General features: G+C 31.8%; 1 protein-coding gene across 1 annotated transcript; it reads left to right on the top strand.

Moving 5' to 3' along the window:
• The first annotated feature begins 2222 nt into the window (after nucleotides 1–2222).
• On the top strand, nucleotides 2223–9284 carry USP (UDP-sugar pyrophosphorylase). Its single transcript, XM_047299351.2, has 17 exons — nucleotides 2223–2434; nucleotides 2524–2628; nucleotides 2715–2831; nucleotides 2976–3116; nucleotides 3405–3495; nucleotides 3866–3993; nucleotides 4357–4428; nucleotides 4568–4632; nucleotides 4928–4988; nucleotides 5087–5204; nucleotides 6073–6197; nucleotides 6430–6506; nucleotides 6824–6929; nucleotides 7108–7167; nucleotides 7451–7531; nucleotides 7982–8221; nucleotides 8828–9284. The coding sequence occupies exons 1-17, from the start codon at nucleotides 2387–2389 to the stop codon at nucleotides 8993–8995; spliced, it is 1803 nt and encodes a 600-aa protein (XP_047155307.1). The 5' UTR covers nucleotides 2223–2386; the 3' UTR covers nucleotides 8996–9284.
• The last annotated feature ends 5665 nt before the right edge of the window (nucleotides 9285–14949 follow it).

Below are 14949 nucleotides of genomic sequence, written 5' to 3'. Positions count from 1 at the left end.
ACTCTTTACGAGAGCTTTGGGGTGAGGCCTATCACTAATAAAACTTATAATAGAAACATTAATAATAATATAATAAGATACGATGGAGACAGCGTTTAGGAAATAAATAAATATACAAATACAAGTTTACGAGATTTTCAGTTCATCACATAACACTCAGCTGCATCTACGATTGACCGAACGCTCAAACGTAGCACCATTACAAGAAGGCGCTCTTCCTCAAATAGAATTCTTCCCAAATGAAAGAATTCAATTTTAAAGAAGTTTACTAAAAACACCGAACAATCAAGGACCGTTCAATGCCGAACGTTCAATATCATAGGGGAATTTCATATTCAGTATTCATTTACATTCAAATTCATTTCTCAGCATATAACTTCATAATTTCATACATTCATATCATAGCACATTTCATATTCCTCATACATCAGCTCATAATCATTATCATATATCAAATAATCAAATATCACAAAGTCATGCTTCATATAACTCACAGAACGTCCATGCATCACAGTAAAAACATACGAATTAAATTGAATAAGCTTCCCTTACCTCTAGTGTGAACGATCGTCCTAGAGGCAGAAGTATGGTTTGTCTGACTAAAATCTCTTCTACCCTTACGTTCCACAATTCTTAACTAACCAACAGCCAAAAACCAAAAGTGGTTCAGACAAGATATCAGCATGCAACCGAGACTTGGTTTGCATGTACTATAGAACGAACGACTGAGGAAAAAAGACTTACCAGTTTCAGAACTCGGAACCGTTTGGTTCAGAATGAAGCTTATGACACCTGGAACGCTTCTACGGTCTCTAAATGATGATCGGAGAAAAGAAAGGGTGAGTTTTCTTAAAGAGAGGATGGAGTTTCTAGTGAGAAGGAGGAGAAAATGAGAAGTTCAGGGTTTGGGAAGGAGGGTGCATGCAGAAGAGAGTGGGACGGAAGTTTCAGAAACAATCATTTTCTTTCCACGTCCAAACGAGCGTCCGCTCTCCTGCCGACACCTGCCTTCCACTATCTGATTTCAGAATTCTAATTGCTTGACACCTGACGTCCGCGCAGAGGGGTTTTGGGTGCGTTTTAATGAGGTATGACATCACTTCAACAACATTTTTTTTTTCAAATTTACTAATTTCAGTATTTCCTTAAATTACTTCTCTAATATATAAGATAGATATTGTAAATTATATAAACTTAAAAGTTCATTTAAACTGAAGTAAACCAATTTCTGAAATCTAATATGAATCTAAGATGGATATAAGATGTGAGTATATTCTGAGATGTGAAATAAATATGATGATACTTAATAAGAATTTTTTATTAAAAAATAAAATCTAAAATGAAATTTTATCTTTTGCAACAAAAAGATCTTGTTTTTTTTATCTATTTCAGTTTAAATTTTACACCACCCTGCAAAGTGGCTATCATCGATGCCAAAGTTACACTGAAATTTTGATACAGCACACTTTTTTCAAAAAAATTTCACCTACGCTTTATAGAAAAAGAAAGCTTTACGCTAACAGGAATTTTGATATGCTGCACAAGTACACAACACTCGTGTTAAAAAAAGCTTTTACTTTGTTAAAGAAAGAAAGGGATTATATAAAAAAATTAAAAGAAAAAATAAATAAAGAGAGGGGTAGCTTTATGCTAAAGTCTTAAACCAAAAAAATATGCTTTGTCTAAAGTGGGGAAGAAAAATATAGGGTAAAAAATTACTTAGAATGATTAAAACTGAAAACCAACAGAAAAATGGAGAATTGTGAGCATGACCGTTATGTTTTGAATTCTTAAAATTCGAAAATGTTTTTTTTTACAAGTTAAAAGAATTTTTTTTTAATAAAGTAAAACATTGATGAAATTATAACAGCACGTTGAAGAAAAGATATACGTAAGATATCAACTAATCCTATCACAAATTTTACCACTTTGTTAATGTCTTTTGAGATTTTGAAATTTAAATAAATGAAAACGTAAAAATATTTTTCTGTTTTGTGTTTTACATAAATTTTTAGTTATTTATGAGTAATAAAGGTATCTTTGAACTATTACTCATAAAAGTGGATAATCTTAACAACATTAGGAGAAAAAACGAGACGTAGAGTGTGGGTCTCATTAACTAACTGACCGTGACCCGTGCTTTCCGGTCCGAACCGAAGTTGAGGATGTTGGATCTCAGACTCAGATCCACGTACTCACACCGGCACCGCCGGTTCACCAGCTAATCCCAAAACAAAATATATGATAAAATAAAATAAATGTCACACAACAAAATCCTAAGAATATAAAACAATAGAATTTGCATTTATTTTCATGTTTGTTGTGTTCTTCTGTCTCCACGCACCACCACCACCTTCCCCTGCCACTATCTTCTTCTTCTCCAGCCATGGCTACCTCCCTCGGCGAGAACCTCAACCTTCTTTCTACTCAACAGGTTCAGTTCCTCTCTCCTTTTCTCTCTTTTGCTTTTTGTTTTCATCTTTGAACGAATGCTTCTGAATTTTAATTCGGTTAATCATCCAGCAAGAGTTGGTGAAGATGCTGTTGGAGAACGGCCAAGACCACCTGTTTCGAGATTGGCCTCCTCCCGGCGTCGACGACGACCACAAGAAAGCGTTCTTCGATCAGGTTTCGTTTATTCCTGCAATTCAATTGAATAGATCTGCCGCTTCCTTCGTTCATTCTCTTTCTAAACGACGCTGCGTTTTCATTAGTTGACTCTACTCGATTCGAGTTACCCTGGCGGTTTGGAATCATACATCAAAAACGCTAAACGGCTCTTGGCCGATTCTAAGGCTGGCAAAAACCCTTACGATGGTTTCACTCCTTCCGTAAGTCTCAACAAACCCGGTTTATATCTGCTTTTGTTTTCAGCATTGCGCTTATGAAGTGTACTATTTTCTTCCGTAATAACGTTCGAATTCTCGGTTTAACCATGGGAAAAGGCGTGACACTGTTTGTTGGTGTTTCTGAAGGTTCCAACGGGTGAGACTTTGACTTTTGGCGATGAGAATTACATCAACTTTGAGGAAACAGGTGTGCGTGAGGCTCGGAAAGCTGCATTTGTTCTTGTTGCTGGTGGTCTTGGTGAGCGTTTAGGATACAGTGGGATTAAGGTATGTCTTGTCGCCTTGTGTCATCGTTGTTTTTGTTGCTAGGCTATTGTGTGTAATGCGGATGTAAACACTGGTCAGAAGATCGATTATTCTAGTGAATTTTATCTTTCTTTGATTATAGAGTAATCTTCTTTACCCTCCTCCCAAAACGGAGTATTGTAATGTGGTAAATGTATATATGTATTTAAGAAAGTCTGAGTTAATATAAAAAAGAAACTAACTTTCTTTTTTGTATATATATGGGTTAATTCCTGATTCGTAAATCTTAATCGTAGGTTGCTCATGCAGGTTGCTCTTCCTGCAGAAACCACTACTGGAACATGTTTCATTCAGCATTATATTGAATCTATATTGGCTCTTCAAGAAGCCAGCTCACAAGGTAGTATCAGTTGCTTATGTGGTAAAGCAAAAAGAAATATTGATGGACTTGTGCATTAACTATTTAATGCAGATAATCGATAAATTATTTAAATTATACAATTCAGATGCCCCTATCACTTTCGGTCGTAAAATTGTAGAATGACTTGATTTTTGAAAATTTCCAACTGGAAAATAGCTTCCTTCTAGAAAACATTTTCTGGTAATTTTTTTAAAAACATATTTTGCTGTTCCGATTTGCCGTAAGTTACCGAAGACTTTATTTTCTTCCGCCTCTCATAGAAATAGTAGTCCGCTCTATTTTAGCTATTAATGTTAAGTATCATATTTCAAAATCATTTGGAGTAATCTTTGTGCTTTTCAACTTTTAGGTGAATCCCAAACTAAGATTCCTCTTGTTATTATGACATCTGATGACACTCATGGACGCACTTTAGAGCTATTAGAATCAAATTCTTATTTTGGTATGCAACCCACACAAGTAACACTTTTAAAGCAGGTATGTTATTTGAATGTCTCTTTCAAAAATTCTATGTGGATAAACTCTACATTTTGTTCTTCACATAAAAATTGTTTACAATTAATCCCTGTCATGTATCGAAGTTACAGGGGTATAAGAATTTTTTTCCTATTGGGACCAAAATGAAAAACAAAAAAATGGTGTCAAGTACAGTGCCTAAATCTAATATTACTGTAACTTTGAGAAACTCAGGGATCAATTGGTAAAGGTCTTTTTCATATTGGAACTAAATAAATAGCTTTTTCATTTAGGAACTAAATTGAAAAAATAATATTTGATGCGGGGACCAAAATTTTATTTTGATATATTTTTTTTTATTAATTCTTAACTTTTGTAATTCAGGAAAAAGTTGCATGCTTAGAAGATAATGATGCCAGGCTTGCACTGGAACCACAAAACAAGTACAAAATTCAGGTAGTGATATACAGGGTACCAGTATGATTGTGACTGGGAAGTTTATTTAGCAAAAAGTAATGAATGAAGTGCATTTTGTTAACGTCATAGTTATATTTTGAAACTAAGATCAATCAAATGACCATTTCTCTTTGTGTAGACAAAACCTCATGGGCATGGTGATGTGCATTCACTTCTTTATTCAAGCGGGATTCTCAAAGTATGGTATGACTCAAACAGTTCATTTATCTTTTAGGATCAGCTTGTGTGTCAATTTCATATTTTCTATGTTGTACATTTGAAAATCTTCTCAATACATGTTTCTAAATAATTTAAAGAATACTCTGAATATATTTGGTCACACCCAAGAAACTAAGTAAAACTATAAATATTGATTTTCAATTCTGCAAATTAATGGGATGGTATTCTGGAAATCCAAGAAATTAGAAGCGAAAGTGGGGTATATTACTAACGTTAACTGATATATTGATAATTTTGTATAATGACTCTCATCTGTTAGGTATGATGCTGGGTTGAAATGGGTTCTATTTTTCCAAGATACAAATGGGCTTCTGTTCAAGGTGAGTTATTTTGGAATTTTTGAGTTCAGATTCTGACACACTTGGTTTGTTTATCAATATATTTTAAATATTCATTGCCTAATAATTTGAGGATACAGGCAATTCCAGCAGCACTGGGTGTCAGTGCTTCCAAACAGTACCATGTTAACTCTCTTGCGGTACCTCGGAAAGCAAAAGAAGCTATTGGTGGAATCACCCGACTCACTCACTCTGATGGTAAGCTAACAATTTCATCCCTCACAGACAAAGAAAACAATGCTGATTCTGGACTTACGTTATTAATGTGGCTGAGAATAATACGATTGCTTTTTGCGCATGTCACAGTGGGATGTAACTGCTCTCTTACCTGTAAAGTAATTTGAAACTGTAAATTTGATGAACATATTATCATTTATCATAATTAATGGGGGTCGGGATTATGGCAGACAATGTTGATGTATGGTTGGTCATGTAAACCGCTTGCAATTTTTTGTGACTGATAAGAAAGTTGTAAGTACTGTGCATTAATAGGCAATCTTGTCTTTAACCGACTGTTATACAAAAATGATGATTTAATATGTATTAGTATCTGCTTTGATTACACATAGGTATTCATAATGCTGAAACGTTTGATGCTGATCTTCCATGTGTTCATTTGAACTGATGCAATTCACATTGTCGAACTGTAAATTTGTGAAAACTAAATGTGAACAGTTATTTCATCCCTCTTATTCTCTCCATCTCTCTGTGCCACTCATTTTTCTTTCTCACAAGGATTGAAAATGCTACCAAATTTTATTCAATGGTTACTGGGATGGATCATTTTCTTTGAGAAAAATTATTTGAAGTGAGTTCAAAGTTTGAAATCCAGAACAATTGTCTGAAGCTAAAGTAATATTTTGCCATATGTTTTTACAATTTAACGAGACTTTTAAAGTAGTATTTCTTATAATTTTTTATGCTTTACAGTTTCATTCAAATATATATTAATATTATGTAAGTAATGTATCTCTATCTTGGCTTCACTATGTTAGTGCCACTTTTATGAATTTTCCTGAATTTGTATTTTTACATTTATTGATGATTAATTTGAATGCATTATCAGGAAGGTCTATGGTGATAAATGTGGAGTACAATCAGCTAGATCCTCTTCTCAGAGCAAGTGGATACCCTGAAGGCGATGTAAATTGTGAGACTGGCTTCTCCCCATTTCCTGGCAATATTAACCAAGTAACCTCTTTTTCGTACTTCAACGTTGTCCCCGCACCCCAACCCCTCACTCTCTTTGAATTTGCCTTTTTGATTATCTATTGTTGGGATGATTATTATTCTTATCCGCATTGCTCTCAAACACCACATGGCTGTGATAGCATGGTTTGGTTATAACTGTATCATTATAATTATGTCCTTATTTAGCTGAACTACGCCATGATTCCATAGTGACAATATCTTATTCAAACAGTTGATTTTAGGGCTGGGTCCTTACATTGAAGAGCTCTCTAAAACAGGAGGTGCCATACAGGAGTTCGTTAACCCAAAGTAATTCTTCTTTCTCATACTCACTATACTTTTATGTATACGTTTTAATAAGGAAGTTGATTCAGATGACTAGTGTGCTCAGGGTGTACCTTTATTACTTCTCACTGGTAGTTCATTATAAGCTGAATTCATCAGTTTCCTAGATTTCATTTAGTATATTGATATTGATGTGGACATGACTATAAATAAGTAACATCAATTTTTAGTCATATTGTAGTTCTTGAACGTCTGTTACACTTTAAGGAACTTATGGGACATGTCTTCTTACGGTTATATTATCAATGCTTATGTCATCATTCTATATTTTCTTACTGCAGATATAAAGATGCCAGCAAAACTTCATTTAAGTCCTCAACTCGACTTGAATGTATGATGCAAGACTATCCAAAAACATTGTCCCCATCTGCCAGGGTTGGGTTCACGGTAAATTGTCTGTTTGAGAACAGTGAATAAATCGTAGGAAATCATTGCTTATCGAGCTTGACGTCATCCTTGTACCTAACCTTGTTAGGTTAAAGATGCCGTCCGGTCATGCTACTTTGTTAATGGATGTTCGGCTGTTATACTTGGTGCTATCTAACTGATCCTATATATTGTGTAGGTGATGGAAACATGGCTTGCTTATGCACCTGTGAAGAATAATGCTGAGGATGCTGCTAAGGTACAACATAAATTCTAATATACTAATTTAGGCATGGAGAAACAATGTTGATAAAAGGAGACATAGGGGAAGAATGCGTTTTTAGCCCTTGATTCCCTATTGAAGTGTATGCAATTCTTAATTGAACTAGACTGGAAAGGTGTAACTATAAGTTTGTATGCAATTAATAAATTTGGATTTGAAATGCTATCTCAATCGTAGAGAATTTGAATAATGTTATCTTAATTCACTAAAGTTTTAAAAGAGAGAATATTTCTTATTTATTTTGTTAATTTTACTGAAGGTACCGAAGGGAAATCCATACCATAGTGCAACCTCTGGAGAAATGGCAATCTATCGTGCAAATAGCATTATTCTCAAAAAGGTAATCTAGTTTTTCATGACGCGTTGGTTTATCTTGTTATTCGTAATGTCTTCATTTTTTTAAGATTTTATTACAATTATGGTAGGCACTAGTTTTGAAAATATCGGCTTCTTATTTTAGTTAATTTTATGGTATTTGTGATAGAATTGCATTCTTTTTAGAACTCTATATGGATTATAGGAGAGTTTTATAAGATTATTTAGTTGCCAATGAAGCTCTCACATGTCTATAATAGGGCCTGCTATATACAGTTATTTTTTCTTAGAATGTTATTCCAACTCCAAGGATCTAACTTATCTCCAGGTTGATTGTAAAATGCCTACATCTGTATATCTAAAAGATCTGGTCTTGCCTCATTTTGTGCTTTTGTCTGACTCTGAGATGCCAATTGTTAGAACTACAGCCTGCATCAGACAAATGAGTAGCTAATACTGCATTTTCTCTTGCCAGGCCGGTGTCCAAGTAGCAGAGCCAGTTGTGCAGGTGTTCAATGGCCAAGAGGTTGAAGTTTGGCCTCGCGTCACGTGGAAACCCAAATGGGGTCTAACTTTTTCTCGGATTAAGAGCAAAGTCGGTGGAAATTGCTCCATTTCCCAAAGGTCTACACTGGCCATCAAGGGTCAAAATATTTTTATTGAAAATCTGTCGTTAGATGGGGCTCTCATCATTGATGCTGTGGATGATGCAGAGGTATGGCAAGACAATTTATCAATATTTCTATTTCCCGAGTTGCATATTAATAGCTTGAGAGAACCAGTTTTACCATTTGATATATGACAGACATTACTAGAGTGTACACCTCCTCATCCACCTCAGTATTATGTACTATACTTCTAATTATCCAAACCAGATATGCTTTTATTCATGGTTGCCCGTGCCAGGTTGGAGGATAACTTTTGTTGAGTAGTCAAAAACAGTTTCAGCCATAGTTGATAACACAGATATAGAAATGGGGTGTACTAACTAGATAACTAGGGAGATTTGGTTTCAATTTTCAACAGCATAATATAGATTGAGAACTCAAATTACACAGCAATCCATAAGACTAGGTGAATCTAGCTTTTCTTAATTAATACCCAACTGAATAGTCCTGTTATCGGTATTTAAATGAAAGACTTTAAAAACAAATGAATCTCCTGAACACTAAAATCCCAACTTAAAATTTCCTACTTCAAAAATTGCACACGGTCTAGTATTTCCTATTCTTAGTTTTATTATTATACTCCACCACTGATGCACATGTTACTGAATGTTGAATATTTCAAACTGATGCTTGAACTTATTTAAATAAATTAGGTAAACGTGAGTGGTTCAGTTCAAAACAACGGTTGGATCCTTGAAACTGTTGATTACAAAGATACGACGGAGCCTGAGGTATTGAGAATCAGGGGTTTTAAATTTAACAAAACTGAGCAGCTGGAAACGAAATACTCTGAGCCAGGAAAATTTCACTTGAAGGCTTGAAAATACATGCTCTGGCAAACAAGTTTTAGCTCTCATGCTACATCCACTATTATTTTTCTCTACTGTAACGTGTGCTTGCACTCTTTGGTTCTTGTGTCATAATCAGTGGCATAGGAAGTCTTGCAGAGTTTATCTCCCTTCTCCTAGCCTTTGGTGCACTATTTTGTTCATAAGTTTTGTCCCCACTTAGATTAGAGAAACTATTTTACATTCCTGGTTCAAATTGTAAAGAATCTGACTCCATTTTTATTGATGTGATAGAAATTTATGCAGATTCATTATGTGGCCATATGAGACTGGTTGATGTGAATCTAATAATGTGCCAACAAGAAGTTTAGCCATCCAATTATCTCAGTCTATGGTTCCTTTTTCATATTTTGTTTCATCAAAGGAGCAAAATTTTCAAAGGACATTTAATACACAATTTAATTTTTTTCTCGTCTATATCTTAAATTCCAAAATACATTATTGTTTTTGAAATATAAGGCCTCTGGCACTTCCCCCTAGAGCAAGCCAGTCTGAGCACGCAGCCATTATCGAGATATACCTGAAAAGCATCTTCTTACTCTTTCCTTATTTTACGTGTTTCTCTTCCATCATATTTAAACTTTTCTTCTGATATTATGTATTTCATTTCATTAAATGGATTATATGTTTTTAAGGTAGAACTTTTAATACAATTGGGGATATTGCTATTTTATCCAAGTGTTTTTTCCTTCTTTCTATAGCCCAAAATGGATTATTTTTAAATTTATATTTTTTTTTCTAGAGGATTTGTTATTATTTATTCGTATTTGGTAATTTAGATTTTTAAAGAGGGAAATGGCTTTTGTAATAAGTAAACTAAAGATTATAGGTTGGTTTGTTACAGGTTTTTTCAACAACACATTTAGAAAAACTACTTTAATGTTTTGTTTCAGTTTTTAAAGATAATCAAGGCCAAAAATAATTTGGAATCCAATTAAAATCGTAAGCTCTTTGATTAGCTTCACATGAGCTGTTACTTTTAATTTTTTCATATTTTAAATAAATATAAAATAGCTTCTATTTTTTATAAAAAATCTCTAGAAAGTAATGACTACACAATTTATATTTTTAAAAAATTTACAAACTAATCCTGTCATTCTATCTTCCTATTTTAATTTCAACAACTTATCAATTTAGAGGCAGAATTAGCTATGATGAACAGTTTCATTTTTTGTTGTTAACTTTACTTTAAAAATATTCATTTATGTAATAGAAATCATATAGATTTTTTAAAAAATACATATTTTTTCTCATATGATTTAAATAAATATTGCAAGCCCAAATACATATAAAACTTCTGCATCAGAATATTATTCAATAGAATGTGTTATTCTTACATACAAAATCATCTACTTATACTTTTATATAAAATTTTCACAAATGTAACAAGATTGAACTAATTTTTCAAATATTTGTAATTCTAAATATAAGTTTATAAACACATACTTACCATTAAATCGTCACCACACATATTTTCAATATAGAACGATAATATACATTTTCGATATTAAGAACATGATAAAACTAATAAGACAAAATTCATAATTTTACACTGAGAGAAACTCTAATTAAATCTTATATGACATCGAGGTAAGTTGTTATACTCAATGTTTTCTAGAAGACTCATATAAGTATGTTTCATTGTCGAAAGTAATATTGATAATTTAATCTTAATTATCTTACATGAGAATGATTTCTTGCACTTACTCTACAAATTCTTATGTAAGAATCTCTTTGAGTCTCTCATAACCAAATATCTTAATCTATTTTATTTGGATTATTAGTGAAACATGGATATCACATTTCCTTAATGTGTTTCTCTACTCTTCTTGCTACGACCACAATTAACCATGATATCATCATAGGTACAATTAATATATAATGTCATGTATATCATATCATCTTGTGTCATTACATATATATCTCAAGTGTCTGTATTTGTGATGAGTCCATGACTCACCGTGAAATTTTAGAGGACCTTCTAAGAAGAGTTACAAGAAGCATGACTAGGAGGAATACCTCTAAACCATCATCTTTGTCTTTATTTTTCATTTCATTATGTTGACTTTTCTTGTAAGTTGAGTTCACTTGACTTAATTTGCCTTGTTGACCTTTGATCTTTGGTATTTGTTTTGTAGGTCAAGCTAGTGTCAAATTAGAGGAGAATAACACTACATGGAGTGGATGAGTGTATCATCCTTGGAGCCAACCACACCTAATGTATAAGGGAGAGCACAAGGAGTTAACCTTGTCTTCTAGAAGGTCAAGGGTGCACATGAGAGGCTTGATGACAAAGCAAGAGTTCTCTCCTTTTAAAGACACCTCCTTTTAACATAGTTTCTAGAACATTTGGCTTTGTTTTTTTGCTAAGAAAACTCTCATCATCAACTATACAAGAGACTCTTCTAGACTATTGTTAGGATTGCATATCTTTGGAGTTTATACACATATATTTAATCATTGTTTGTGAGTGCTCTTCTTGTAAGTGTCCTTTTTTCTATCCTTATCTTGAGACTAGAGCTCAAGTGGGGGCATTCCCACTTATATTGGGTTGGTAAGCCTTAATGCTCCCTTAAGTGGCATGCTACCCTACATCTTCATCCCTTTTCAAGTCTTTCATCTTTTACTCCATCTTTTCTTCATTTTGGTTACTTATGCTCTATGTTTTGTGTGCATACTATGTTACTTTTGATGTCTTGTTTTTAACTTCAATTAATTGAATTCCGCTCCTTCTTTAAAGCTTTTGGAAGTGAACTTTCACATTCAGACAACCTTTGTTATCTTAATGTCAAGTGTGGATCTTCCTAGAGTCTTTTTAATCACCATAACATCATATCTTGCTAATTCTAAAATGGGTTTTTATCAATATGTTGTATAGGTACCATAAAAAATACATGTCAAAATAACCATAGATATATTGTTTGAACGAGACTACCTCTCTTAAGCAACTAGTCTTCTCTAAACAGAAAAATAATAATTTCTCAAATTCTAACATTATCAATTAAGTGACAACTCATTACTTAACCAATTCACATTGTTAAAGCAATACAATCTATAAAAAGGATAATTAATATGACATTAAGTACCTGGATTCCAAATAAGAGAAAATCAACATTAATTATTCAATCACCTAAGCATCACACAATTTCTTGAGTCACGTGACTCGTTGCATAAGCCATCACTAACTATTCAATCAACCAAGCATCACACAGTTTCTTAAACAATGTTACTTGTTGTACGAGCCATTGAGTTCTAGAATAATCTTTAAACTCAAACTCCTGATTGATGGTCTCTTAGTGATGAAAACCTCAAGAGAAGAAAAAGCAATTAAACATATATCTTGCTCAAGTCATAATTTGGATGAGGAACATTGTCCCTTGAGTGACCTTTAGAGACTTGAGCAATAGTTCTCGATGCAAGCAATGTTACCCATTGCTCAAGAGCCATTGTAATGCTTAAGTGAAAGTTATGGAAAAATCACAAAATAAAATAATTCACCAATTGGTAAATAACTTATATTTAGCAATTCCAAAGTACCCCACATGATTTATTTAAACATATAAAATAAGTTATTTTTCATATACCTTTGAAATCATAACTACATTTAATTACAAAGGAATATCAAATTTAATCCACAACAATCATATCATCTTATCACATCTAAATCAAATTAAAGCACTAAACGTAAACTATCTATAAGGAGGTAGTTTGCCATATAAGAAAGAAAAAACTTCTTCTAAGTAGGTTGATAAAACTTCTAAAACTCTTGTCTACACAACTAACATTTCTCCTTATTCATATTACTATTGCACTTCCTTTTATTAGTTGATTAATACAATAAGAGTCTACAACTTCCCAATCTCAAATAATAGAAGAAAAAGAATAAAATTAATTATAAGAGGAACAATAACTTATCCTTATTAATATTATGACAGATCTATTACTGTCTTTTCAAGGATGTAATTTATTGGTGAAACAAATTACTAGTCATACAATAAATTTAGAAAGAAAGTTTTAAGAAAATAATAACTTATAGAGTGATGTAATTTAAGCTAAGTAAAAAATTAAGCATAGTAAATCTTTGTATAAAGTTTTTAAAAGACATTTGCATTCTTTGTTTACTTTAAAATCACATCTCTAATATAAATACATTAGATATTTTATATTTTATTCCATATAAGGCTTTCTTTAATCAAATTTATTTTTGTTGATTGAAGATCCCTAGCAGGGGATTTAATCACTTTATTATTGTTCACCAAATTCTTTACAACAAATTTCCCTTTTCACCATGATTGAAAATCCTTTAATAGACATGACACTAATGCAAGTAAAGGGCTTTAACATCAATTATTTTGAAAATTATATTTTGATTATTTAACTAAAGCATATTTAGACAAGGTAAAAAATATATGACTTTAGACTTCGATTCATAATCGAAACCTATTTTTTACTTTATGTATTGGTTCTTACCTTTCTCATCCCACATTGAATAAAAAACATTAAAACACTTGTACTAGGAAAAAAATATTATAAAACAGAAAGAAAAATAAAATACAAATCGAGATAATGAACCTCTCATCACTTTCATAATGAAAAAGAAATAATCGAAACCTAGCAAAAAAATTTCAAAAATATCACAATATTTTAAAAAAATTGTTTTTCTTGAAATCCACGTTTATTAAACAATTTCAAAAGTTTTTTTTTCAGTAGTATAAAAACTAACACCTCTTTTTTAAATCATGCCTTAAGCCATAGTTAAACTTTCAACATCTCAAGTCTTAAGCATGACTTGAGTGTACATTGCTTATTAAATTTGTGATCACAAAATTAAATTAAGTATGTTTAATATTACTTAAAGTATGAACTTATTTTCATGCAATTATAAAAAATTGTTGACTTTATGAGCTTAACAATATCTTTCCTCTGTAATTAATATATATATATATATATATATATATATATATATATATGTATATATATATATATATGTATATATATATATATATATATATATGTATATATATATATATGTATATATATATATACACATATATATATTATGTTAAAGCTCATGTTAAAAGTTATTATTTTCTATATTTTAGTTACTGACGTTCCAAATCACATTTATCAAGAAAAATGTTATTAAAAAATAAAATATAAACAATCATAGGGTCAAACCGAACATATGAACAAAACATAAGTTTTCAACTAAAACTAAATCCATATACATTGAAAGTTGATATATATTATAAAAAATACAAACTAATACTTGAGTGTAAAACAAAATACCATTTAAAACCTTCTTTATTTACCAAATTTAAATTAGTCAATTTTTCAGCATAATGATTTGTTTTCTATGTGAAACTCTAATATTTTACAAAAAGTTAAACATTTTCTCCCTTTATCTCTAAAATTCTAAGGAACTATCTTTTGAAAAGAAAAAAAAAAATGTTTATACCAAAAACAAAGTTATATTTTAACCAAAGACCTAAAAATGTTCCTTCCAAACATACTCAATAACATACATAACTTTTATAAGTTTCGTATAAAAGAATTTGGCAAATCCAAAAAAAAGATAAAAAAACTATTAATATGTTTCCTTTACCACCTCTCCAAATACAATCACAAAATCTGTAGTTAAAACTAACAAACTTGTACTATATTCCTTTATAACAAACTTGCAATCTCCGCACCACTCTGCCGCACCACTCTGCTGCACCACTCCTTTTCTTTTTGTCCATTCTGCTTTTGTTATTTTGTCTTTTATGCTATTAGTATTCTAGAATAGAAGGAAATATTGTATATAAATATTGGATGACCTATTACTGAGATAATTTGATCATTTCCAAATACTTTCACCTTTTTATCATCTTTCGTTTTATGGTATCAGAGCTCCCTCCTGGAGCTCTGCTTATTCCTTCGAAATG

This window comes from Vigna umbellata, chromosome 2 (genome assembly GCF_029865625.1).
Source record: "Vigna umbellata cultivar VRB3 chromosome 2, Vumbellata_1.0, whole genome shotgun sequence".
Classification (NCBI taxonomy): Eukaryota; Viridiplantae; Streptophyta; class Magnoliopsida; order Fabales; family Fabaceae; genus Vigna; species Vigna umbellata.
This window is presented reverse-complemented; position numbering and strand designations above follow the sequence as displayed.

Coding starts and splice junctions, on each gene's coding strand:
- USP (XM_047299351.2), top strand. CDS start 2,387: ATGGCTACCTCCCTCGGCGAGAACCTCAACCTTCTTTCTACTCAACAG. Junction 3,496..3,865: donor TCAAGAAGCCAGCTCACAAG/GTAGTATCAGTT, acceptor TTCAACTTTTAG/GTGAATCCCAAACTAAGATT. Junction 3,994..4,356: donor AAGTAACACTTTTAAAGCAG/GTATGTTATTTG, acceptor TTTGTAATTCAG/GAAAAAGTTGCATGCTTAGA.